We start from the raw sequence: 24428 nt of genomic DNA on the forward strand, positions 1-24428 counted from the left end.
AAATACATTTATGACAATAAATTAGTATACTTTAAACTATCTAATAAGTAAATTATAAATAAATGGCTCGGCCATAACACAGAACAAAGAGAAAGAGAAAAATATAAGGAGGAAATAAATCAGTATATTTGTATAATCAGTACAATATAGAAATCAGTATAAATATAAAGGAACAATCAAGTATATTTTCCGTCCAACGAATGATATTAGACAAAATGTTTTTCAGATTTTTTTTGTTGTGATGAAGCGAATGTATGCATCACTAAAACAAGTACCTGAGTTACCAAACTCACAAACTATACTTTTTTTTATTCAAAATCACACAAAGTGAAATGTGATAATTTTCTTTGTTCAAAATCACACAAAGTGAGATGTGATAATTTTTTTCGTTCAAAATCACACAAAGTGAGATGGGATACATTTTTTTTTTGTTCAACATCACACAAAGTGAGAGGTGATATCTTTTTTGTTCAAAATCACACAAATTGAGCTGTGATATTATTTTTTTTGTACAAAATCACAAAAACAAAACTGTGATATTTCTCTTTTTGTTCGATGAACACATAACATACATTTTTCGTTTTAAAAGTTTTCATTTTTATGAATAAATAACAAATTGAGCTGTGATATTATTTTTTTTGTACAAAATCACAAAAACAAAACTGTGATATTTCTCTTTTTGTTCGATGAACACATAACATACATTTTTCATTTTAAAAGTTTTCATTTTTAATAAATATTGACGTTTTTCGTAAACTTTGTATGGAATCTATCATAAACATGCATTTTTATATTTTTTCTTACATGGTGTAAAATACCCTATTTACAAAAAAATAATGTTCAGCTTTTCCCGCTTTCTATTTTCTTGCCGCTCTCTGAAATCAAAAAAATTCACACTAAAAAAACAAAAACTTTGTTATGATTTAATCAAATATAATTGTTTCAACAATTCATGGTCAACATACGATGGCAAACTTTAGTTTTGTATTTTTGTATGAAGTTTTTCTGTCGATTAGCGATTTTGTATTGAGGGGTTTCTTTTTTTTTAGACGTGTCTTTTTGGAAAATTTTCTTTTTTCTCGTTAATTGATTTTCAGACATCAACATGATTTTCAGACAGGGAATACTTGTCCTTTTATAGATATCAGAATTTTCGGTGCGGAGCGAATAGCTTTCTACCAACTTTTTTCTCTCATTCTCGCATTTCTTGTATTATTCTCAAGATTCTTGAATTTTTTTTTTGGGGTTTTTTTTTAATTCTTCATTTTGTTGGCGTTTCCAATTTTTTTTAGGGAGGGTTAGATTTCCCTGTGAGAACAAATGGAAACGGGGATCACTAACAAATGGACTTGTCCAAGCTTTTTTCCCCATGGTTACATAATGTACGACATTTTGTCAATGTTGAACCTTCTCGAACTTATTTTCTTAATCGGGCAGTCGAAGTTATTATATTCGGTGATTTAATACTAGAATTTAATGAATTTGAAGTTCACACTTACGGAGGCCAAGCGCGCTGTCCTTGCCGAAACAATTTGTTCCCGTGGCGGGTCGGGTTCGCCGTGACACGCGGAATTTTCGCGGCTCTGCTCCAAAATTGGCGGCAAACCGTAGCGCACATTTTGGCGGCGCCGCTGAGCCTTTTTTCTGTTTCTTATTGCCTGTAATTTAACCATAAATAAATTGTATCATAGATATTATAAAAGAAAATTCAATTTCCAAGGAGAATCGATGAATTCGAATATTTTGATATTTATACTTACGTCGGAACGAGACGTCAGGACTGGCGGCGGGGCCACTGGCGGCGGGGCCGATCTTTCGAGCCTAGAAATTTATAATAATTTATCTAAAATTACAAAACTTTAATCAAAAAGAATTTCGATTAATCCATTAATCCAACATGAATATTAAAGTTGAAGAAGGCTTTTTATAGGACAATTTCATGGGACTTTCTGGGAAAGTGGAAGGATTTCAAAATTTTAAAATAATTTCATACTCACTGTGGTATGCGACGTTTTTTCTTCGGCAAAGGTTCATTTGCTCCCGGGGCTTCGCGATGTTCCCGGCCTTTGCGCCGTAAAGCGTGGCCTTCAATAATCACTGACTGTAAATTAACCATAAATAAAACGTATTATAAATAGCATAAAAGAAAATTCAATTTCCAAGGAGAATCGATAAATTTGAATATTTTGATATTTATACTTACGTCGGAACGAGCCACCGGGACTGGCGGCGGGGCCGATCTTTCGAGCCTAGAAATTTATAATAATTTATCTAAAATTACAAAACTTTAATCAAAAAGAATTTCGATTAATCCATTAATCCAACATGAATATTAAAGTTCAAGAAGGAAATCCTTTTTATAGGACAATTTCATGGGACTTTCTGGGAAAGTGGAAGGATTTTGAAATTTTAAAATAATTTCATACTCACTGTGGTACGCCACGACTTCGTTTCGGCTTCGGTTCGTTACCCCGGGAAGGGGCTTTAGGATGTTCGCGGCTTTTGCGCCGTAAATTATGTCCTTCTATAATCACCGACTGTAAATTAACCATAAATAAAACGTATTATAAATAGCATAAAAGAAAATTCAATTTCCAAGGAGAATCGATAAATTTGAATATTTTGATATTTATACTTACGTTCAATGCATCCTCCAGGGCTGACAATCTGGAACAGAAAGATGAATACATTATACTCAATACTTGCTTGATCATTAAAATGAAAGACTTGTATTTCATACTCACTGGTAAGGAGGCTTTTTCGTTTTTTTTTGTCGCGCCGCCGGACTTGCAGCCTCAACATCCTTCCTGAAACGAAACAACAAATGCATTTTTATAAGAAATTAAGGGAATTATGTATTTTATGGGCTTTTCCCAAAAATAATGATAAATCTATTTTTTTTACAATTTGTTGCTATGAAGCGATGTAAACGATGATCTTCACTTCAACCTCAGCCGCCGAAATATCGCTGTTCACATCATTTAACAGGAACAAAACTGAAAAAAAAATTCACCAACATTTTTCGGAAAAGCCCCTAAACTACATTTAATACATTTTTTGATGCCCCTCGAGCATTCGAGGTGCGGTAGTATCATCATTTCTGCTTCCAGGAAACAATAATAAATTTTCATCGATTGGTAATAGAAGATGGGGGGACGGGTTTTTAAATTTTTAAATAATTTTATACTCACAGATTTGGCGATGTAGCCGCGCCCGATGGCCGTCCGGACGGTCCAGGCCTGGAAATGATAACAAATTTGCATCGATTAGTCCGAGTCCGATAAAGTCGATTGAAAAAATCAAATTCCGCATGGGATTCGTCTCTACATCAAAAAAAGATGGTATGGAAGTAGAGAAAAAAAATTTCATTCTATCGAAATTTACTCACTGGGCAGAGGAGACTGGAAGCGTGGCCGGTCGCAGTGGAGCTGATCTTTTTAGCTTAGAAATTTATAATAATTTATATAAAATTACAAAATTTGATCGAAAAGAATTTCGATTTATCCATTAATCGAAAATGAATATTAAAATGAAAGAGGAAAAAGCTTTTCATAGAATAATTTCATGGGACTTTCTGGGAAACTTAAAGGATTTCGAAATTTTGAAATAATTTCATACTCACTGCGGTGGCGAAGGGGTCACTGGCGGCGGGGTCGCTCGCGGTGAAGCCGATCTTTCGAGCCTAGAAATTTATAATAATTTATCTAAAATTACAAAACTTTAATCAAAAAGAATTTCGATTAATCCATTAATCCAACATGAATATTAAAGTTCAAGAAGGAAATCCTTTTTATAGGACAATTTCATGGGACTTTCTGGGAAAGTGGAAGGATTTTGAAATTTTAAAATAATTTCATACTCACTGTGGTACGCCACGACTTCGTTTCGGCTTCGGTTCGTTACCCCGGGAAGGGGCTTTAGGATGTTCGCGGCTTTTGCGCCGTAAATTATGTCCTTCTATAATCACCGACTGTAAATTAACCATAAATAAAACGTATTATAAATAGCATAAAAGAAAATTCAATTTCCAAGGAGAATCGATAAATTTGAATATTTTGATATTTATACTTACGTTCAATGCATCCTCCAGGGCTGACAATCTGGAACAGAAAGATGAATACATTATACTCAATACTTGCTTGATCATTAAAATGAAAGACTTGTATTTCATACTCACTGGTAAGGAGGCTTTTTCGTTTTTTTTTGTCGCGCCGCCGGACTTGCAGCCTCAACATCCTTCCTGAAACGAAACAACAAATGCATTTTTATAAGAAATTAAGGGAATTATGTATTTTATGGGCTTTTCCCAAAAATAATGATAAATCTATTTTTTTTACAATTTGTTGCTATGAAGCGATGTAAACGATGATCTTCACTTCAACCTCAGCCGCCGAAATATCGCTGTTCACATCATTTAACAGGAACAAAACTGAAAAAAAAATTCACCAACATTTTTCGGAAAAGCCCCTAAACTACATTTAATACATTTTTTGATGCCCCTCGAGCATTCGAGGTGCGGTAGTATCATCATTTCTGCTTCCAGGAAACAATAATAAATTTTCATCGATTGGTAATAGAAGATGGGGGGACGGGTTTTTAAATTTTTAAATAATTTTATACTCACAGATTTGGCGATGTAGCCGCGCCCGATGGCCGTCCGGACGGTCCAGGCCTGGAAATGATAACAAATTTGCATCGATTAGTCCGAGTCCGATAAAGTCGATTGAAAAAATCAAATTCCGCATGGGATTCGTCTCTACATCAAAAAAAGATGGTATGGAAGTAGAGAAAAAAAATTTCATTCTATCGAAATTTACTCACTGGGCAGAGGAGACTGGAAGCGTGGCCGGTCGCAGTGGAGCTGATCTTTTTAGCTTAGAAATTTATAATAATTTATATAAAATTACAAAATTTGATCGAAAAGAATTTCGATTTATCCATTAATCGAAAATGAATATTAAAATGAAAGAGGAAAAAGCTTTTCATAGAATAATTTCATGGGACTTTCTGGGAAACTTAAAGGATTTCGAAATTTTGAAATAATTTCATACTCACTGCGGTGGCGAAGGGGTCACTGGCGGCGGGGTCGCTCGCGGTGAAGCCGATCTTTCGAGCCTAGAAATTTATAATAATTTATCTAAAATTACAAAACTTTAATCAAAAAGAATTTCGATTAATCCATTAATCCAACATGAATATTAAAGTTCAAGAAGGAAAAGCTTTTTATAGGACAATTTCATGGGACTTTCTTGGAAAGTGGAAGGATTTCGAAATTTTTCAATAATTTCATACTCACTGTGGTGGCGGAGGGGTCACCGATGGTGAAGCCGATCTCTCTAGCCTAGAAATTTATAATAATTTATCTAAAATTACAAAACTTTAATCAAAAAGAATTTCGATTAATCCATTAATCCAACATGAATATTAAAGTTAAAGAAGGAAATGCTTTTTATAGGACAATTTCATGGGACTTTCTGGGAAAGTGGAAGGATTTCGAAATTTTAAAATAATTTCATACTCACTGTAGTGGCGAAGGGATCACTGGCGGTGAAGCCGATCTCTCTAGCCTAGAAATTTATAATAATTTATCTAAAATTACAATACTTTAATAAAAAAAAAAGAAATTAAAGAAGGAAAAGCTTCTTATAGGACAATTAGAAATAAAAACGTTCGGCTCTTTCAAAATTCCCTGCCACTACTTAGGGATTGGAAAATAAGTTTACTCACTCGAAATCGTCTTGAGAACTGCTTCCCTCTATCGGGACGGATCTGAAATTTCATTTAAAAATCGATTTCATAACAAAACGAATAATAAATTCTTTTAAAGCTTTCAAATAGTTTTGTCCTCACAATTCTCCACCTTTCCCCGTCTTATCGTCTCTCACCGACGTCGATACTGGGACACTGAAAATGATGACAAGTTTTAATCGATTAATCATAAATAAATGTTATTGAAATTGAAGAAAAATTTAATAATTTAATACTCATTTCAGCAGTGAAGATCCCTCGCCGCCAGCTGACGCCTGGGTCGCCGACAATAAGCGTAAATCCCCGCTTCTAGAAATTAATAATAAATTTTCATCGATCAATACGCAGGTCGAATGTACGTCCTTTCGACCGAAGTATGAAAAAAAAAACATTTTGTTTTTGAAAGAGATCACTGGATTAAAATTTTTGAAATAATGTTAAACTTACAATTCTCTCGCCGAAATTCCAGATATGTTTGATATCCCGTGACTGGAAAAAATAACAAATTTCAATCTATTACTTGGGAACAAATATTAAAAGAAAAAAGTTTTTTTATATGATAATTTCATGGGACTTTCTGGGGAAGGAAGGATTTCAAAATTTAAAAGTTCGTACCAGCCTTCACCGGAAATGTCGCCGGCGGTTCCCTCGTTCTTGTTTCTAGAAATTGATAATAATATTTTATCGATTAGACGATGTTTTCATTATTGTTTTCATTAATTCATTTCATTTCATTTCAACAAGAAATGATATAAAAATTCAAGGACAAAGTTTTTTCTCACATAATTTACTCACCGCGCAACCGCAGCATTGTTTTGCGGCGTCGACGTTCCGGTCAGCCTAGAAATTGATAATCAATTTTCATCGATTAGTCTATGGAAATTCATTATCAATAACGGGTTTTACATTTTTGGAATATCTTTATACTCACGCATATTCGCCGCGTGGGCTGACCCCTGAAGATTCCGGTAATATGATTCTGAAAATAGTTACATATTTTAATAAATTTATCAAAAAGAAATGGAATGAAAGTGGAGAAAAAAAATGAAAATGTGCGCTGGGACACATAGTAAAAGTGAAACTTCAACGGACAAGTAGAAATCGAATCGCAACGGACAAGTGGAAAAACAATCGCAACGGACAAGAGGAAAAACGGAATCGCAACAAAATTTTTACTTGAAGTTTTACGGGCAGATTTCCAAATTGGACAAGCACATTAACTGTAGTACTATATTAACTATAATTTTAGCCGTTACATAGTATAACTTCCAAACTAGACAAGTACATCAATAATCTCTATATAGAAGTTTATATAGAGTCTATATAGAAGTTTCACTTCAAAAAGTATTTTTTATCGTAATTTACTCACTGCGGTGGTGACAGAATGACGGCGCCGGGTGCTAATGCCGGCGGCGAAGGTGATCTTTCTGGCCTAGAAATTTGAAAAATTTATATTAAATTACAAAATTTAATCAATAAGAATTTCGATTGATACATTCATCGAAAATTGATATCAAAATTAAAGAAGGGAAAGCTTTTTATGGGATAATTTCATGGGACTTTCTGGGAAAGTTGAAGGATTTCGGAATTTTAAAATAATTTCACACTCACTGCCTGTTCTCGGGCTCGCGATCGAGTTCATAGAAATTGAACCTGGAAATGATTAAAAAGTTTTATCCATCATTTAGAAAGATGAATGGTATCAAAATTAACGAAAAACGGAAAAAATCGCTGTTGGAACCAAAACAAATTTCAAGTCATACTTACAAGTGCCGGTTCGTATTGTACCACAATCGGGCTTCCGGGATGGTGGTGGACCGCCTCAAATCGAGCCAGTGTTGGCCGATTTCTAGAGCTGGCGTGCTGAAAAAACAAGAGTTTGTTTCATGTATGAAAGTTGAAAAGGAATAAATATCCCCTCTCGACGGAAGAAAAATTATGAAAAGTTCATTGATGATCGCCCGTTCGCCCATTATACCACAAAAATTATTTAAAAAAAACTTTAAACCCAACTCAAAATCATTTCAAAATTTCAAAGAAAAAAACAAGTGTTCACTTACTTCTGGTGAGTATCCCGGAAATGATCGATTACGCGGTATACGTGATATTTGTGCCGGTAAAAAAAAGATTTGATCGCGTCGGCCCGCTTGTTCGACAGCCGGTGTTGGTATATGGATTCGCTCATGTCGGCAAAGTAATCCCGGCTCCCATTCCGATCCCAGAATTCTCTTGGATTGTTGGCGATTGTTTTTATAAATGCTCCCATTACCATTGCGTTGTCGCCGATGCACCGCGGGAAATATCGAACCTCTCTAAAAACAAACGTGGAGTAAACTCTGGTCTCTCCCAGTTGACCAAAACTAAGAGGCAAATAAGCGCTGTAACGCCGAAGGACATAGCAATACTTACAGTCTGTCTTCAGCCATCTGAAAAAAAAAAAGGATTTCAGTCAAAGCATTTCAAAAAAAGGAGGTCAGAACGAAGAGAGAATGAGAAAAAAGGCGATACATAAGAAGCGAAGGAATTCCGCGGGCGAGAGAGAGACAGCTCGACCAGCGCGCGGGTTTGTATTTGCGACTTTTAATAATAGATTATGGATATTGTGGACGTTTGTTTCACAATTGCAAGTTATTCATTGTTATATTCATACATATAATGGTTCGGAAACTTAAATAAGTATTTCATAAATATTACAACGAATAACTTCAAATTGTGAATCAAACGTCCACCACATCGATAATCTATTAATAAAAGTCAAACACTTTGTTCAACACATTATTTTTTCTATCCAATAACTAATAAATTAATATCGAAAATCGCTTGAGGGACTCCTACATTTTTTTTTAAGCTTAAATTTTGGGATAATGCATTCTTCGATATGCCCTAACAGCTGTCTGACGTAGTTTGAGAAATAAAAATGTCGATTTTTTTTGCATCACCCTAATATATACATATATATATATATAGATATATATTGTACATTCATAGTCAGAACTGAACTGCACATGCTATGCTTGCGCATGCTATTCCGAAACTTTGATGTAATTGGCTCAGGATTTTTTTCATCGCTCATTGGTTGGAACAAGAATATTCTCACCGGGGATTGGTGATCATGGGGGCTAAGGTGCCTATGTTTGTAGCGGTCAGAGTACGCGTATACAGATACGCAAATCCCGAATGTGTTAGTAACTTTTGCATAATCTTGAGCCCGTGCAAAGTTTTTTCTCAGCAATTACGACACCGATCATGCTGATTTTGGGCTCATTCGACAGAGAACTTCTTAATTAGCTGAAAGTTCAATTTTCAAAGCCATACATAACTCATGAGCTTCGTAATTAAAGAAAATCACATGCCAATTTTACCCCTACCACGGCGAATCGTTTTATTCAGAGAAAATATAGTCTCGGCGAGAGCCTCGGGCCAGCAGACGACAGGGCTGTCAATGTACTTGTCCCGAGACTCTACCGAGTCTCTTGATAGTAATCAAAGTATGAATAAGAAAAAAAGGTTTTTTATTCATTTTTTACAAAAATCGCACTCATAACTGACATCTTTGTCTTCAACACTTGTACACAAGGTGTGTGTCCATTTTTTGCATGTTACACGATAAATCCAATCTTCAGAGGACAACGAATGTCACCCTTAGCGAAAAATGCAACAAACGTCTTCAAAAGACGAGGACTTGGCTGCCTTGGTGAGCTTTTTTTTCTGTCTGCTAAACTGCTACATTTCGAAAAATGTCGATATTTCGATTTTTATGCCTCTTGGAGGCTGTGTCCGTTGTGCCCTGGAAAATTTTTTTGAAGAAATTCCGGAAGCTAGGGCTATGAATCAATGGTGAGACTCCGATATAGTGTGAATACGAAATATACCCCGGCATGATGGACCCAAGTTTATTTTTTGTATTCCTCAAAAACATGCCAGAAATGGGATATAAGATTTGACTCATTTCTGTTCATTTACATCCAAAGAATGGAGCCTGAGTGGTCCCATTTCTTTTCGCATATTATCGAGTTGACATCCTATTCGGAAACAGTCGCTTGGAACGGCTGCATTTTGAAAACTGCCGATTTTTCGATTTTTATGCCTCGTAGAGGCTGTGTCCGTTTTGCCCCGAAATTTTTTTTTTACGATATTCGGGAAACAAGGACTGGGCATCAATTTTGGGATCCAAAAATAGTTGAAGGACTATATGCTCATCAATGAAACTTGCTTAAATCCTTAAGTGTCCATTTTGCCCCATATTACCCTACGTACAGTGGAGTTGTCGGCCTAGACATCGAAAACCGTACAGAAATATACCTAGACATCGAAAGCTATGCAGCCGTCGAAAACAATGAAGAAATATACCTAGACATTGAGAACTATCAAGCCGTCGACCTAAACGTCCAGAACCGTAGAGAAACGTACCTAGACATCGAGAACTATCAAGCCGTCGACCTAGACCACGAAAACCATGAAGCCGTCGACCTAGACATCAAAAACTTTGCAGCCGTCGACCTGGATAACGAAAACGAAAATGTACCTGGTCATCGAAAACTATGAAACCGTCGTCCTGGATAGCAATAACTATAAACAAATATACCTAGACATCGAAACCTACGGAGCCCTTAACCTAGATAGCAAAAGATATGAAAAAATATACCTAGGCATCGAAAGTTATGAAGCCGTCAACCTAGATAGCGAAAACTATGGGGAAATATACCTAGACATCCAAAACTATGGAGCCGTCGATCTAGGAATCGAAAAATATGGAGCCGTCGACCTAGACATCAAAAACTTTGCCGCCGTCGACCTGGATAGCAAAAACTATGAAGAAATATATCTAGACATCAAAAACTATGAAGCCCTCGGCCTAGACATCGAAAACTGTGGAGAATTATACTTGGACATCGGAAACCATGGAGGAATATACCTAGACATCGAAAACTATGGAACCGTCGACCTAGACCTCGAAAACCATGGAGCCGTCGACCTAGACATCAAAAACTTTGCCGCTGTCGACCTGGATAGCAAAAACTATGAAGAAATATATCTAGATATCAAAAACTATGAAGCCCTCGGCCTAGAGTTCGAAAACTGTGGAGAATTATACCTGGACATCGGAAACCATGGAGGAATATACCTAGACATCGAAAACTATGGAACCGTCGACCTAGACCTCGAAAATCATGGAGCCGTCGATCTAGACATCGAAAACTTTGCCGCCGTCAACCTGGATAGCAAAAACTATGAAGAAATATACCTAGACATCGAAAGCTATGAAGCCGTCGCCCTAGACGTCGTAAACCACGTACAAATATGCCTAAACATAAAAAACTATGGAGTCGTCGACCTAGACGTTGAAAACTATGGAGAAATGTACCTAGACATCGAAAACCAAAGAAAAATATACCTAGACATTGAAAACTATGGAGCCGTCGACCTAGACATCAAAAACCTTGAAGAAATATACCTAGACATCGAAAACTATGGAGCCGTCGACCTAGACGTCGTAAGCCACGTAAAAATATACCTAAACATAAAAAACTATAGAGTCGTCGACGTAGATATCGAAAACCAATGAGCAATATACCTAGACATCGAGAACTATGGAGAAATGTACGTAAACATCGAGAACTATCAAGCCGTCCACCTAGACTTCGAAAATCATAGAAGAATATACATAGTCATCAAGAGCTATGGAAAAATATACATACACCTCGAAAACGATGGAGAAATGTACCTAGACGTCGAAAGCTATGGAGCTGTCGACCTGGACGTCGTAAACTACGTAAAAATATACTGTGACGTGGCAATTCTGCTCGTCACTTAAAAATGTATAATTCCTCAAACATGGCTCAGAGGAAGGCGTCTTTCGACGTTGTCAGAATTCCTCTCGAACGAATACTCCTCAAAAGTCTCAAGCGATAAAGAAACCAAAAATTATGAATTTTATTTTATATTCTTTTTGTTTCACATTTAAACATTTTATGGACGAGCGCCGAGTTTCGTAAAATCAACGAAGAAGCGAGAGCAGAAAAATTGGGCAGTTCGAATATAGAAGATCGTCCGTCATTTCATCGTAGATCTTGTTGGTCATCGAGTACGAGATTCAAAACATCGAGCGGTGGGACGCTAACTCAAAGCCCTCACCCCGAACCGTCGAACTCGCGGTACGTCTACCAGCACCGAGATCCAAAGTCGATATTGTCAACAACGAATTCTCGAACGTCGACAATTTGAAATAATGAGGGCGAAATTATTCGCGAAGATTCTCGAAGAACCCGTTAACAGCTCGATCAAACGAGGAGACTAAGGGTGGGGGGTTAGGTCCCATACTACCGCGTTATAGAAATTTCGAATCGATCTCGTTACTCGAAATCCGGACCACAACGAGGAAGGACGCATTCTCTTGAGCCTCATCTTTTACCTTCGAGAAGCCAACGCCCCGAAATCGAATCGTAATTCCGAAGATAATTGCCGGAGTTACAATTTCTGAAACCATTGCGGTGAGCCGTTGTCTCGTTCATAATTTTATCTCGTTTTGTATTATTTTGCGCGCAAATTAAAATCGGTGAAATATCGGAAAACTGAACGATATCGAATGGTTACTTTGTCGCACGAGTGAATTGAATTCTAACGTCCTTTTTGATTTATTTGGTCATCAATAGTAAATTTCTTATCGTTGCGGAATTAATAGAATTGCCGAGAGGAATTCGTTAAATTAAAGATTTACATCCGGATCAGAGTCCTAGGTTAAGAATTATCGTAATTTCGTGTTCTATCACCGAGAACCAGTGTATCGTCATTTCGTAGGCTACGCCTTAATTTCGTATTGTAAATTGTGAGATATTATCGTTTGAATTATATTCGAGAACAGATATTCACCAGAAGTGACAGTTGTTAATCAAATATTATATGACGGAATTATCAACCGAAAAATTTGGGAAATTTATAATATTATCTTTGTTTCTTATTTTGTTTTCTAATAAATTGTATTTGTAATCCCAGCTCTGCATTCCCGTAATTATTTTCCTCTAGAAGGCTCAGGCCCCTCTACCGAGAATATCTAAAGCTAGTCCGGTCAATTCTCGAGCCTATTTCTTTTGTTTAAGATCTATAAAAATTTGTCGAGGAGAATACCTCGGCTGGCGCCCAATAGTAAAGGAATTGGGATAATTTGTCGCTTACCTGGGAAAAGCGTTACAATACCTAGACATGAAAAACTATGGAGTCGTCGACCTAGACATCGAAAACCAAGGAGAAATATACCTCGACATCGAAAACTGTGGAGAATTGTACCTAGACATTCAAAACTATCGAACCGTCCACCTAGATGTCGAAAAACACAAAGAGATATGTCTAGACAACGAAAACCATGGAGAAATATACGCAGGCATTAAAAACTATGGAGCCGTCGACCTAGATAGTGGAATCTGGAGCCGTCGATCTAGATAGTGGAATCTGGAGCCGTCGACGTAGACAGGAAGTAGAAACGTCGTCCTGGGCATCGAAAAACATGAAGTCATCAACCTAGGCAACAGAAGCCATATAGTTGTCGACCCGGGCATAAAAAATCACGATAAAGTCGACCTGGATTTTGACTACCACAGCCGTCGACCTCGTCACTGAAATTTGAAAAGATAACATGAACCACGAAATTTCGGACCCTGTGATGTTGTCTAGCACTTTATGAATAAATTTCCTCTTTCTTCATTCTGACGATTTGTAATTTAATTCTCTGTAAAATTCGTGTATTTTCAGAATCATCCTACGATAAATCTATTATCATTCGAAGTACGAAATAATAAGCAATTCGCATTTCAATTCAATGTAAAAATCATTTCCTATTATCGTGCTGAAAAAAACTGGAGCCTGAAAAACATGGGTTATACTATTTTACACACGAATACGAATTTTTTTTTATTTGAATGTGCTGTTTCTCTGTGCCCCATGTAATTAAACGCTGTTGGTTGATATAACCAACTACGCATACACGAACTGTTAATCTGACAGCTGAAACTATCAAACTAATTGTAAGAGCAGGACTTTAAATTCGAGATTTCAAAGCGACCAATCGCAGCACGAATAAAACGACAACAATACCTTTTGAGATATATTGTTACTTAGAACTTTTTATAAGGGGACTGAAAATATAATATTTATTCGAAACTAGGGGTGCGGTCTTTTAATACTTGGTGTTCTTTTTTTACTTTTTTGAAGTATTTTTATTGTGTTCTCTATTCTTTTCCAGATTTTGTGACATGGACAAGAATCCACATTTGCTGTCCGGTCCCCTTCTAAAAAGTTGGTGAGTAACGTCCGAAGTTGGTCACCAACGAGGGGCATTATTGTCGCTCTATTCGTACTGTGATTGGTCGCTGGGGCTTTCAAATTCAGAGTCTTGCTGTCAGTTTCACAGTTGTTTACTATCAATTTGGCAGTGGTGTATACGCGAGTGGTTATAAGCTTTCCTTGGGCGCAGCAGCGCTAATAAACCCCTATACGCGCGCTTCAGTGCGCGCTAATATACCCTAGTGTTAGTAAATACTTCACCGAAGAAACTTTGCAAAATGCAATACAAAAATTGACCGGAAGTAACAACGTTACTATCACAGGTTGGACTTTCAAATGTCCTCCTACCAAAGTCGACAGCTATTTGGCACAAGTGGAGAGAATTACAGTTTTCGCTAATACAGATGGCAGAGATATAGAAAAAAAAACTGGTCGTTAAATCACTGCCGAAAAACGTTGGAAAAAGAAAAGCTTTCAGAGGCATTGAGTTTTTCCACTATGAAATAAATTTCTACAAAGAGCTATTTTCTACGATAAATCGAATTCGATGAATTTGTGTAATGTTTTTGAATCGGGTCAATCGAATTATAATACTATAAATTTTACATTTCGCTTTTAGGTGGTACCAGCTTTTGAAGAATTTTTGGAATCGAAAGGCCAAAACAGTTTGTTATGCGTGCCGCATTGTTTGAATTCATGCGTTGATGCCGGAAATGATTATCTTATTATGGAGGATGTTACGGTTTATGGATTTGGGCCAATCAGCCGTCAGAGTTCTCTGAATATGAAAGAGATGAACGTCCTCCTGAAAACCATGGCTACATTCCATGCGATATCATGCCTACAAAGACCAGTTCAAAGATCAATTTGAAGACTTGGTCAACAAATTGAAAGATACTTATTTCAGTAAACACTGTAATTGGTACCGAAACCTCCGAGTGAGTTCAAACCCTCTTATTTCATCTTCTGCTAAAATATAAATGGGGGAAAAATTTAAATTAGGAAATGAGAAATATGTGCCATTCGCAAAACATAAGAAAATGTGGGGGCGAGACGAGCCCTGAAAAATTTGGGTTTTTTAACCAGTCAAACTGCATTGTAAAAAAGAATCGAAAAAATGCGAACGAAAATGAAAAAATATAAAAAAAAAAATACTATTTTACACTACAAGGGCAGAAAGTTTGAAATTCCTGCACTACGCATCATAATGCCCTCGGCTTCGCCTCGGGCATTTGAGGCGCAGTTCAGGGCTTTCAAACGTCTGCCCGTGTGGTGTATACTATTTTTCTTTACAGCCAGTCGAAAGTACGTTTCTTCCGAAATATTCATCTATATCGATAGAAGATGTTTTGATGCCTGCCCCGACATTTGTGGCACGAGCGAAGCGAGTGCCAGCTGGTCGGGGGCAGGCATCAATACAAAAAAAAGCAAATATAATTAGAGTGAAAAAACAACAATAATGAGTTCAAACTTATGCCATTTTTTTATTTTAGGTTATAAATAACGGAACAAGTATAAATAATCGAACGATACAATTATTATAGTTTAAAGAAGGCCATGTCTAGTCGTCTGGAAACCGTATGAATAAGGTTATGTTATCAAAACAGCGCTAAACTGCTACAAGTCCGGATGGTCCGGACTACAGATTACGAAAGTACACACGACAAAAGTTCTCGGCAGCAATGTATAATCCGGACGAATAGGCTAATGCTAAATATACGGTGACCGGACTTTCAGACAATGCGTTTAAAGAAAAGTGTGTACTTTCGTAATGTGTCACTGCTTTTGTTAAATTATTTTCACGCATTTTCATTTTCCGCTACATGCAGTTAACAATTTCTCTATGAATATTTCCCGCTACTATACTTGATAATTTATATGAATATTTGCTTTCCTATGCACTTGAAAATAGACCATTGTTTCGGACATTTCATCAATTCGATTACATTATTTTTTGTCGTCGCATCGATTTCATCTGGAAGAATAAATGCATGTTATTTGTCCGGACATGTAGCAGTTTAGTCCTGTTTTGGTAACATAACCTTATTTATACGGTTTCCAGACGACTAGACACAGTCTTTCCCAAAAACTGTGTAGGCAATATCGATTTGAACGTCAAACGTCAAAAAAATCACGTCAATAAAACTATGTCAAATCTTTTGGAATGCAAACAAAATTTTTTGCTCCCGCTGAGACAAATGACGCGCGTGCAGTTTTGACAGTGCAGAAATGTTGTACTTTCGGTACTAAAATTGGTGCAAAAACTGCGTACTTTCGACCGAGGTGTAAAGAAAAAATATATATCTTTCTTCATTTTTTGGAAAAATATTTTAAAAACTCCGTAATTTTTAAAGCACCACATTCTGTTCCAGCGGCTTCTATATAGAAAAGTAAAAAACGTAAAAAAAATTATTTCCGATAAAGTCGTATCAATGGCAATATTAGTTTGTACACAGACACGTATTATTTGTCTCAAAAACCCGCGAACAAACTGTCACTCCTCTCTACTCAATGCATATCGAGTCGTTTTCTTGAATTATTATTAATTTCTGCTGTTTTCACACTAGTTGCTGTCAAATGGTTTAGTACGTGGCCCTGGTACTCAAAATGAGAAACAATATGATTACTGGGATTGGGTTTATCCATCGACATGCAAGTCGAGGGTTACTTTGGAAACAAGATTAATGGACGCTGCGAAAAATGCCTTAGCGAAGGAATACCCGGGTTATCCGGCAGAAGAGAAATTTAACTCTTCCAAGTCACCTAGGGAACTTTGGAATCAAAGTGCGGAAAACTGTAGCAGATGGCACGCCTCAATCGCAATAATAAGCCACAGTGACTCCTGGGCACCGAATTACCTCGTGAAGGCAGCACTCGAGGATTCTGACGAATCCGAGGCAATCTTGTTGGACTTCCAGTTCGCCAGATTTTCCAGCCCTGTTCTCGATCTGTCGTTTTTGAATTACGCTTGCAGCGACAAACAACTTTTGGATGATCATTACGACGAGATACTCGAGACTTATCATTCCACATTATCGAGTAGTATTAAATCTTTGGGCTCAGACTCTCAAAAATTATACCCATGGACGAGGTATGCGAATGCATCAAAACCATTCGATCTGGACGACCTAATCAAAACCGATGATGCTGTCGAAGTCGCCGATATATTTGATGCAGGAAACATCGAAACTTTCGACGGCAGACGTCGACTGGCGGATCTGATAATTTGCCCATTCGAAAGGATTTTTTTGATAAAAATTTAAAACAATTAAATATCTATAAATATCTAAAAACAATAGTAAAAAAAAATATTACGTTTTTAATAATAATTTTTAATAATTATTTAATAAAAATCACGAAAAAATCCCAAAAAATGCGGCTGCCACACGGGGTGACCCTCTCAAGCCGAATCAGTTTTTTTGAAAATAAAAATCGTTTCATTATACATCCAATTTGTTTTAGGTATTTACATACACACACATACACACGCGGACATATTTTATTTCGAACTCAAATTATACTTTGTTGGAATTGAAGTGAAAACTCCCCGTAATTATCAATTTAGTCTTTTTTATGAATCAAAAAAAAAATTCTACCAAAAAACGAAAAAAATACTGATTTCCTCAGTTTCGATTTGCCAATAGAAAATTTTGTAATCAGGCAATTTCGAATAGTCTGTCATGCGTTTACAGACAATGCGATTATACTTCTTTTCTATATTTTTAAAGTCCCTCGCTCTCCTTCGTCATTTCTGTTTTGGATTATTTTATTATATTCTCCAATATCAATCATCGACAAGTTTGATGATACAATCAGAGAAAGAGAGAGAGAGAGAGAGAGAGATTGATTGATTGATTGATTAATATATTTATGCCCTAGCAAAGCTATGGGGCACAGGGTACAAAGAAGAGAGAGAGAGAGAGAGAGAGAGAGCTGATGAGAAAGAGTGGAGGCATGGATTTTTTTTTCTAATGTTTCAGAATCCGGATTACATCTCAAGATATATATAGAAAAAATCTCTAACCTTTCTAAATATTTTATACCATTAATCGGTACGTCGTTGACAATTTTCGGTTTATTTTCCATCACATAACTCTCTTGGATTCCTCGGCCTTTATTTCTCTTTTATTCTTCTTCCCTTTTTTCTCATCACTTTTACTAAAATATTGTTCTGTGTTTATCTATTTTCTACAGAGCCGGAAAAAATTGGAACAGTGTCTTTATAACCTCATCATCTATTAGCATGAACAACACACCATACGGCATACATCACGAAAATATATAGGTATGCACTTGTATTATGGCACCAGATTTGTCACTAAATAAAAAACAAATAAACATCAAAAATGTTTGCGAAAATCTGATCCATTTTTTGATGCAATTATAAAATAAATAATTAATATCTCTTCAACGCGTTAAGCTACAGAGATCGAAGAGGTCGCAATCGATAGAAAAAAAAGAAAAAATACGTCAACTTATAATATTCTCTGAAGTACTATAGTTGATTAATTATTAAAAAAAAAAACAAATTTTGAAAATTTTCGAAAATAATTGAAAACGCAATCGCTCCGCTAAAGAGCCTCTGGCAGCAACTCGTCATATCTTATAAATGTACTTGTCTCAGAATCGCCGCCTCAACTCTAGATACTCTTCGTCTTTGATGTATGAGTATAGTCTAATTAAGGCATCGTGCATTGTCGATGAAAGCGGTCTTCCTGTTGGTTCGAAAAGCGCAAATTCTAATGCTTGCCATTTAAAAACTATGGCTCTAAAAAAAATCCCTTTGCAGTTTCGTTCAAAATCGCGTCCCGAACACGCTGGTCATGGATTTATATACTATTCAAAATCACCCTGACCATAGAGTAAGCTGGAACTTTTCAGAGTATAATAGCATCTCATGGTTGAACATTTTTGTTCCGATCAAAAATCACGATTGAAAAATTTCAGAATGTGCTGAAAGCTAGCTTACTCTTTGTAAGATCCCACAGAACGGCTCTAGCTATGATTTAAGACCATTGAGTAAGCTGGAATTCTTCACGACGCTAGCGCTCAATTATTGTAGTGTTTTTATCTGTAATAATAATCTCAAGAGGTTGAGATTCTTCATTCAGAGTATCCGACGATATATACGACCAGGAACTCTAGAACTCTTCACGGGCTAACGGTTTTTAGCCAAATGTTTTGCATTCACTATATCGGGATGCTAACTTCTGGTTGATAGCATCTCATATTGAAAAATGTGGTTTCCGGTACTTATTTCGACAGAACTATTGATAAAATGTACCCGGAACTGTAGAACTATGTCGAATGCTATAAGAACTCAATTTAAAGTGTGAGATGCTATGAGACTTGAGATGCTAACTCCACACACGTCAGACGAACTGCGTAGGTCCCTATTGCCTGTCGTCATTTTCGGGGGCCGTTTGATCCGAGCAACGGTATATAATTTCTAGCAGCGGTGTCTTTTTTTACGTTCTTTTCTTACGTTCTTTTCTTACGTTCTTCTTGCTGTCCTATATAGCGATCTGGAGCATCCTATACAGCGACGTCTTGATCGTTTTTAGCCCCACATGATGACAGATGTGACGTCCAGTACGTGTCTTTCGGAACGAACGTCTGCCATTTGTTCCGCGGCAGCATTGAATTTGCAACGACGTCATAGATTGATTTTTCGTGTAGGCTCATTATCTTAAACGTCGTTTTATCGAAGCTGTCGGAACCGAATGCAGTTACGATAGAATTCATAAAAAACCGTCGCATGCCAGGAAATTTCTCGACGACGTTCAAAACAGTAATTTTCCCGGTTCCCGACCGGCCGTTGAGGAGGACGGTTTTTTTTTTGTTTCGCCAAATTCAGTTCTTTTAAGAACGATGAAAACTCGTCCAGGATCGAAAAAACATGCGAGAAGACATGCTGCGTATTTTCTGGGAACGGATTAAGTGTATCCCGGTGAAGAAAGACTCTCATAACCATAGAATAAGAAAAAAAAAATAGTAGATTCGGCCCCTAGGAAAGGATAGTAGACTACTTCCAACCGCGGGCAGAATTGTCAGCCAAGCCGAAGGCGAGGTTGACAAGCATGTGCCCATAGAAAGAAATTCGTGGAGTCCAATTAAGAGACACTGCACGGCACGGCGGCACGCGTGACGTTACAACTACGTTGTGGCCGTCCGAAGCAAGATTTTTTTGAAAAAGTTTTTTTCCAATTTTTTCACAATTCAGTGAATTGTTATTGTATATTGTTGAAATATGGATTGTTGTAAATTTAAAAAAAAACCTGAAGTGAAAAAAATGGATAAGAACTGAAAAATCGCTCGGATGGTGTTTTTTGGCAGAAATGTGAGATTTGAACGTTTGGGGTACAAAGAAAAAAAAATGCTGCTCCTTTTGAAATTGTCAGAATTTTTTCAAGACACTTTAAGGTTGAAAAATTACCGACGATATTGTAGGATTTTTAGTGGTTATCGCGTAGTTTTGAAATGTTCGAGCATAGGAACGAATTGTTTTTTAATAAAAGAAAAGCTAAAGTGAGAGTTTAATATCAGAGACGATGACATAAAGACGTATATGAAACGATAAATACAAATTGTATTCTCTTTGTCTGATTTTGAATTAATAAAAAGTAATTATTCGTTTTTGTCATTCCCTCCCTTTCTTGTCATTCAATAATAATAATAATAAATTTTTACAATATCCTTCGTTTATTCTTTATATCCAAAGTTATACATCATTATCCAACAACCCTTTAATTTTACATTCTATATCTTTTTTTCGGTTAATTTGGTTAATAATGAAACTTTTTATATCAAAGCGCTACTGGCCTATTTCTACTCATTGTGCGTTAATGTAACTGTCGGCTCTAACTGTTAACTGTAAGCTGTAAAGGAAAATCAAAGACCAAGTTAAATTTTCATATGGCAAATTATATAAATTATATAAATTAAGGGAAGTATGGGACAAAGTGGCCCACTTAAGGAATTTAACGAGTTTTGTTGGTAGGCATATGGTCATTTACTTATATTCATGTCCCAAAAATGATTTCACCTCCTTGTTTCACAAATTTCAGAAAAAAAAAAATTTCAGGGCAAAGTAGACAAATTTCGGGGCAGATAAATAAAAATTAATTTCCAAAACCCTATCATTATTCAAATAAATAAAGAATTTGTCTTCTAATTTCATTTGCTACATGTTTAGCATTAGGTCTCATCGATGATGATGATGAATGGAAAAGAGCAATGCATGAAGCAGAGGTATGGATGATGTTAATACTGTTGCGTAGATTATTTGTAGGTATTCTGATTCATTGCCAACCAGTTCATCCAAAAGAACTCAGCATAGTCAAAGTAGAATAAAAATGTTTCTACATGACATTAACATTAATTAAAGGGGGCGCGTAGCGCCCGCATTGTTGCTAGTAACATAAATGAATCATCATGAAATCGAAAAGTTCGTTCAATTCGCCGGTCACGTATATAAGATAGATCTGCGTAGAATCTGTAGACGCGAATTGAACATTTTTTCGCCACCTCGCGGCGTTCGTTTGAAACACTGACGGCTATGCCGTGTACGTGGCGTGTGTGCACGGTTCGAGGAAAGGTATGGACATGTATATGTTAGTAGCAGCCTGAATAGCGTATGATATAAACTTGAAACAGTAAAAAAAAAACGCCCAACATTAAAAGACTGGGTCCTTTTAAATAAGAAACGAATTATTTGTGAATAAAAGAGTTATGTCGCAACTTATATAATTCCTTTTTCAATTTATATCTAACATTGTCATGGTAGTGAGGTGTCCATTGCATTTCCAAGATACAAATTTTGAGATCACGAGGAACAAAGCACCCAATGACTTATTGAAATAAATTTCCAAATTCATCATGTAACAACTCAAGTAAATATCTACGTGTTCGGGATCATCGCGCATATTAACATTTTAATAATTTATTAAAAAAAGTACAATCATGAATGATTCTCGCGGTTCAATTCCCTTTTAGAGTTTTGCTTCGACATACACTACCGGCCAAAAGTTTGGGGACGCTCGTTGAAATTTTTTGACGCACCAAAAGTTAAATTGTTTAATTGAAAAAAGAGATATTGAAATTTTCGAACGGCATTTTAAAGGGGACACATGTAGCTTCAATTTGCACTTCAATAAAACCTTTTTCAATTTTTTTTTAGTCCGGTATATACTTTTGAAGTTGACCGTTTTTCAATCTTTTTTCAGCCCTTAAATTCGCGCGCACGGTTCGTAGAAAATTTTTCTAGCGGTATTCACCATAGAAAACGTGAATGGGGGAGTACTAGCTTTGATTTCGTTTTTTAAAAAGTTGCGTGTGATTTTTTTTCACCGCGTTATCTCATTTTTTGTGAAAAAATAACGGCATCACGAGAAAAATATGAGGTTTTGGAAAAATTGTCAAGAGGGTAAAAACATGTATTTGATGATTCTGTACTCGTTAGAATTTTTTTTAGAATGTTTGGTGCAGATTTTTTAAAAATCAATTTTCGTCGAAATGCTGATTTTTCAAATCGCTTTAACTCGGGAATTATCGGGTGCGTGATAAAAATCAGTTCGGAAAATCAATGACTATTGAAAAATAAAATTTGATGACAACTGTTCGAAAAGTGCTCACAAACTATCACCCGGTATGTTCGTCATAACGAGAGATTCTCGAAGTCGAAATACGAAATAATCTCCAACCCGAAGTTTATTTCGAGCGAATATTATTTCGAGCAAATTCAATTTAATCCTAATGCTAAAATTTTGAGGTTCTTGTTACTGTCAAAGTCTCCAAAATTCCCAACAAACATGTAAACATGTGCAGCGAGTGAGAGCGAATAGAGAGAGAGAAAAAACTTAAACACAAACGCGTGACTAACGCGCGTTTCGATCGTCAAAAAGCGAGATAACAACCGAACACAAAAACAAACTTTTAGGCTACTGGAATTCTACTGAGATATTCAAGTAAAAATTTTCAAAATATACGAAATAAAATACTTCACTGAAACTCACAATCGAAATACAATTTTCCGTCAATTAATCTCAGGAACCGAAGCCACGAAAAGAAATTTTTCCCAACTCGCCCCACGTTAGGCGCCAAATTTATGACCAATTTTTTAAATATTTAGTATTAATTATTCAAGGCCACAAAGGTCCTTGTCTCTTTCTTTCGTCAATTTATTTCGGTAGTAAAATCCCGTGGGCACCAGTCGCAAAGCGACTCGACGATGAGACAGAAAAGGACGGTTGACCGGCTTGGTTCAGCGGGAAGGGCGAGGTTATCCCGAGGAAAAAGAATTCGAAAAACGACGTGAACTTTTCAACGATAAATCTCGTAATATTTATTTAATTAATAATAACTTATTGAAATAACGCGGGATGACATTTTCGGGCACAAAATTCGTCAATATACGGAAACGATGTTTTTTTTACGTGGGAAAAAAATCGAACCAAATATTATATTACAGGAAGGAGAAACCGTGGAATCAACACGCACACAATGCACACGCTATCGGTCAAGACCTACACTCTTTACACTCTAATGCGAGCCCGTTTTCATTATTTCGTTCCGGGACTACTCGTGAACGAAATGTTTAAAATGACGTTGTTCGTGTTATAAAATACCGTGAACCCACTATTCGGTGTCCAGGCCGGACTAAGATTTCAATTCGCGAACCTGGTTTCTCTTGACCGCACGCTCACTCTCTCACTCTATTCCACACTGTGCCACGACCTCTCGCGCACGTATTACCGAAATGCTTCAACAAATATAAATCACGACACGAAGAGAATTTCCGTTAACGACCACGATGTAAAACTTTACCCGGAAAATTTTCTTCGGCCTGTATAACGAGAGCCGAGAATGCGCGTGATATAATTTGAAATCTTATATCGGGAAAGATTTTATGCTTCAAGACAACCGTGGCCACAACCGAACCTGTTATTTGGAATCGAATATTCTGTTTCATTTACGTTAAATCGAACGAACTGTTAAAGATAACCATCCGGGAAAAGACCGAACTCACTGACCGAATTCGAGAAGTGAAAGAAGAGGACTTACAACTCCCTTAGTTTTTCAACGTCCGTCCCGTACCCAGCGAAAATCTGACGAAAATGGACAGGGTAGCGTAACTGCTTCTCCCTTCCCCCCTATCGCTCTCGATATTTCCGAAAATAATCGACAGGTTCGTCGCGATGTCGTGCAAGCGTGAGACAGGATTTCGAGTTACAACCGAGTAAGAATCATTAGGCGGGAAATTCTTCTATTAAACCCCTAGCTTGCGAGGAAGAGACGAAACCAACGATGGTAAACGATGTTTTCGTAGCTCTCCTAAATGCTCGCTCTGTTCGTATGATGCTTCGATGTTCAAAGTGTTTCCGCTTCTCCAATTATCACCCCCT

General features: G+C 36.7%; 2 protein-coding genes and 1 long non-coding RNA gene across 3 annotated transcripts; all 3 read right to left on the reverse strand.

Annotated features, from left to right (window-relative positions):
• Positions 1–690: 690 nt before the first annotated feature.
• On the reverse strand, positions 691–6140 carry LOC122417748 (proline-rich receptor-like protein kinase PERK9). Its single transcript, XM_043431545.1, has 21 exons — positions 6022–6140; positions 5851–5904; positions 5728–5769; positions 5523–5567; positions 5297–5341; positions 5056–5115; positions 4625–4672; positions 4178–4240; positions 4069–4100; positions 3864–3889; positions 3623–3682; positions 3389–3441; positions 3192–3239; positions 2745–2807; positions 2640–2667; positions 2431–2537; positions 2204–2249; positions 1998–2101; positions 1761–1821; positions 1500–1658; positions 691–875 (listed from the first exon to the last, which is right to left on the reverse strand). The coding sequence occupies exons 1-21, from the start codon at positions 6138–6140 to the stop codon at positions 858–860; spliced, it is 1281 nt and encodes a 426-aa protein (XP_043287480.1). The 3' UTR covers positions 691–857.
• A 217-nt stretch (positions 6141–6357) lies between these two features.
• LOC122418307 (uncharacterized) lies at positions 6358–7178 on the reverse strand. Its single transcript, XR_006262493.1, has 4 exons — positions 7118–7178; positions 6680–6727; positions 6544–6588; positions 6358–6408 (listed from the first exon to the last, which is right to left on the reverse strand). It is a non-coding gene; the product is annotated as an uncharacterized lncRNA (long non-coding RNA).
• Positions 7179–7355: 177 nt separating this feature from the next.
• Positions 7356–19624, reverse strand: LOC122417750 (uncharacterized). Its single transcript, XM_043431546.1, has 5 exons — positions 19524–19624; positions 8158–8174; positions 7809–8060; positions 7516–7611; positions 7356–7401 (listed from the first exon to the last, which is right to left on the reverse strand). The coding sequence occupies exons 2-5, from the start codon at positions 8172–8174 to the stop codon at positions 7356–7358; spliced, it is 411 nt and encodes a 136-aa protein (XP_043287481.1). The 5' UTR covers positions 19524–19624.
• Positions 19625–24428: the final 4804 nt, after the last annotated feature.

Source organism: Venturia canescens, chromosome 11 (genome assembly GCF_019457755.1).
Source record: "Venturia canescens isolate UGA chromosome 11, ASM1945775v1, whole genome shotgun sequence".
Lineage (NCBI taxonomy): Eukaryota > Metazoa > Arthropoda > Insecta > Hymenoptera > Ichneumonidae > Venturia > Venturia canescens.

Excerpts from the sequence above, each read along its gene's own strand:
- LOC122417748 (XM_043431545.1), bottom strand. The coding sequence starts at position 6,140 with ATGTTTTTTTTTTCATACTTCGGTCGAAAGGACGTACATTCGACCTGC. Across the intron at positions 3,683-3,863 it reads CGAAGTCGTGGCGTACCACA|GCTCGAAAGATCGGCTTCAC; the intron begins GTGAGTATGAAA and ends ATAAATTTCTAG. Across the intron at positions 1,822-1,997 it reads AAAAAACGTCGCATACCACA|GCTCGAAAGATCGGCCCCGC; the intron begins GTGAGTATGAAA and ends ATAAATTTCTAG.
- LOC122417750 (XM_043431546.1), bottom strand. Across the intron at positions 7,612-7,808 it reads TTCCGGGATACTCACCAGAA|CACGCCAGCTCTAGAAATCG; the intron begins GTAAGTGAACAC and ends TTGTTTTTTCAG. Across the intron at positions 7,402-7,515 it reads TACAATACGAACCGGCACTT|GTTCAATTTCTATGAACTCG; the intron begins GTAAGTATGACT and ends AATCATTTCCAG.